Source organism: Emiliania huxleyi (assembly GCF_000372725.1).
Source record: "Emiliania huxleyi CCMP1516 unplaced genomic scaffold EMIHUscaffold_2557, whole genome shotgun sequence".
NCBI classification, from domain to species: domain Eukaryota; phylum Haptophyta; order Isochrysidales; family Noelaerhabdaceae; genus Emiliania; species Emiliania huxleyi.
The window spans coordinates 1-2,466 of NW_005200121.1; the positions used below are offsets into that span (position 1 = coordinate 1).

Sequence of the window (2,466 nt, forward strand, 5' to 3'; positions counted from 1 at the left end):
AGCCGCGGGCGAAATTATTTAAATTCTTTTAAGGTTCTTGTTTTTTGGCACAAAAGGGGTCGTCCGAAAGAGGTCGACCCAGGTCGTCCGAAAGAGGTCGACCCAGGTCGTCCGAAAGAGGTCGACCCGTTCTGAGAGTGGTGACCAGGGCAATGCCGTCAGGTAAGCTGCAGGTGGGATTGCACACCGGACTTACAGCATCGGAGGCACGTGAGATTCAGCTGTGGGAAGTGGTCAACGTTATGCCGGACGGCGGGATGCTCGTCGCTTGCTGCGTGTGTGGACGGCACTGCCGGCAAGATGGTGTGCTCGCACGTCTTGGGCTAGACGCAAGCGGCCCCATGTGTAAGACGTGCTGCGATGTGCTTAAGGAGCCGTGGGACATCACGATCGCGCCCGCGAGTGAGGTCGTTGTTTCAACGGCAGCGGCCAGCACGGCGAGCGCTGTGCAAGACGGGCAGGCTGCGCTTGGCCGCTGCTTCACGGAAGGAGGAACGGTGGTGGTGGACGGGGGCGCGGTGTCGATGTCAGTTCAAAACGGTGCCGCGTCCCACCCCGCCGAGGACAAGGGGAGCTCCAAGTGCACCATGCCGGGCTGCTCGGAAGAGAAGAATCGAATTCTTTTGCTCCGCGATGGCGGCGATCTTGGGCATCTTGTCTTCCGCTGCCACGACTCCGGCCGTGCGGTCGACCACAACACTAACGCTGCTGCTGACCGCCCTCGCTGGCCCGCGCACGGCTGCGCTCTCGCTCTCGCTGCCCGGAGGGCGGTGGTTTCGGGAGCGCGGTGCGGTGACGCAGACCAGAGTCGCAGTGCTTGGCGGAGGCTTTGCGGGCCTCACTGCCGCCCGCACGCTGGTGGCGAGCCACCCGGGCGTGGAGGTGCTGCTCTGCGATCAGCGCGAGTTCTTCGAGTACACGCCCGGCATCCTTCGCGCGTGGGTGGAGCCGAGCGTCCATCCTCGGCTCGTCAACCCGATCCGGCGGCTGCTGCGCGGGCGTCGCGCCTCGTTCCGGCGGGTGCCGCCTGGGTGCGCGGTGGCGGTGGAGGAGAGCACCGTCGAGGCCGCGCTGCCCGCGACGAGCGATGAGCCGACGCGGCCACTTCGCTTCACCATCGGGCGTGGCGCAATCTCGCCGCCCGCCGGACTGTGATTCATTTTCTCACGCGTGGGGTGGTGATGTGGACTCAGGCGTGGCGCCGAGTCGCCGCTGGTCGACGACCCTAGAAGCGGAACACGTGCTCTTGTATTCCAACTCGCGCTCGAGGAGGGGACACGCACTCCGCCGCATCCGAGCGTGAACGCTCTGAACACTCTGCACAGTGCTCTCTTCCCGCCCTGGGGTTGGTGTCCCTCCACGCAGGTCGACTACCCGTGCGACTACGTCGTCCTCGCTCCCGGCGGAGACCTCTCCCCCATCACAGACGACCGCGAGGCGGACGGTACCATCGTCGGGCGGCGCGCGCGGCTCAAGCGACAGGTCGAGGCGGCGCTGAGCAGCGGTGAGTCGGACAGTTGTGAGGAGTGAGGAAGGAGCCACCCTCCGCAGGTCGAGGCGGTGCTGAGCAACGCCTCCTCCGCGCTGGTCGTCGGCGGCGGGCTCACCGGCGCCGCGCAGAGAGATGGAGAGGGTATGCGCATACTCAGACCGGCGACCGGTGCACCGGTGCGCTGGTGTGGGCGGACGCTAGGCCGGGGGATGACGGCCACACTGGAGCTAACATACACACCCACCCACCCACCCACGCACGCACGCACGCACGCACGCACGCACGCACGCACGCACGCACGCACGCACGCACGCACACACAGCACACAGCACACACACACACACACACACACGCACACACACGCACGCACGCACACACACGCACGCACACACACGCACACTCCGAGAGAGAGAGAGAGAGACAGACAGACAGACGCAGACCGGCGTCGCTGGTTTCGCGCTGGCCTCGCCCTGGCCTCATCCCCCCCCGACAGCCCGCCCGAGATCAGCCGAGGTCAGCCCAGATGGTGCGAGGTTAGGCGTCGAGCTGGCGGCGGAGCTGGCGGAGAAGCTCGGGCCTGGAGCGGTGAGCTTTTGCCGTCGGCCTCGAGACGAGTGTAGGCCGGAGTCGCACTAGGCTCAGTGGGGAACCTCTCCCAATAGGTCACGCTCGCCGTCGGCCCCACTCTCCCGCGGAGGGGAAGCTACCCCGGCGACCCGGCCGCCGGCTCGCTGCCCTGTCCAGGACACGTCCACGACCCGTCCGAGGCATGTCCCACAGGCGACCCGGGCGCCGGCTTGCTGCCTGGATTCCGCGACACGTGCAGCTTGCCCCTCCCCACCCCCGGCCGACTTCGGCCGATCTCGGCTGATCTCGTCTGATCTCGGCTGATCTCGGCTGATCTCGGTGGGAAGGTGCAACCAGCCCCTCCGCAACTTGGGCCGAGGAGGCGTCGAGCGGTACGCGCGCACGTG

The 2,466-nt window shown here is 66.9% G+C and overlaps 1 protein-coding gene across 1 annotated transcript; it reads left to right on the plus strand.

Annotated features, from left to right (window-relative positions):
- Positions 1-633: 633 nt before the first annotated feature.
- On the plus strand, positions 634-2,312 carry EMIHUDRAFT_123552 (hypothetical protein; the record flags this gene model as incomplete). The annotated part of the gene is made up of 6 exons (XM_005777772.1): positions 634-1,151; positions 1,194-1,215; positions 1,366-1,504; positions 2,031-2,077; positions 2,155-2,230; positions 2,273-2,312. Coding segments are annotated over 6 exons (842 nt in total), but the record flags the coding sequence as incomplete, so codon positions are not given.
- Between the last annotated feature and the right edge of the window lie 154 nt (positions 2,313-2,466).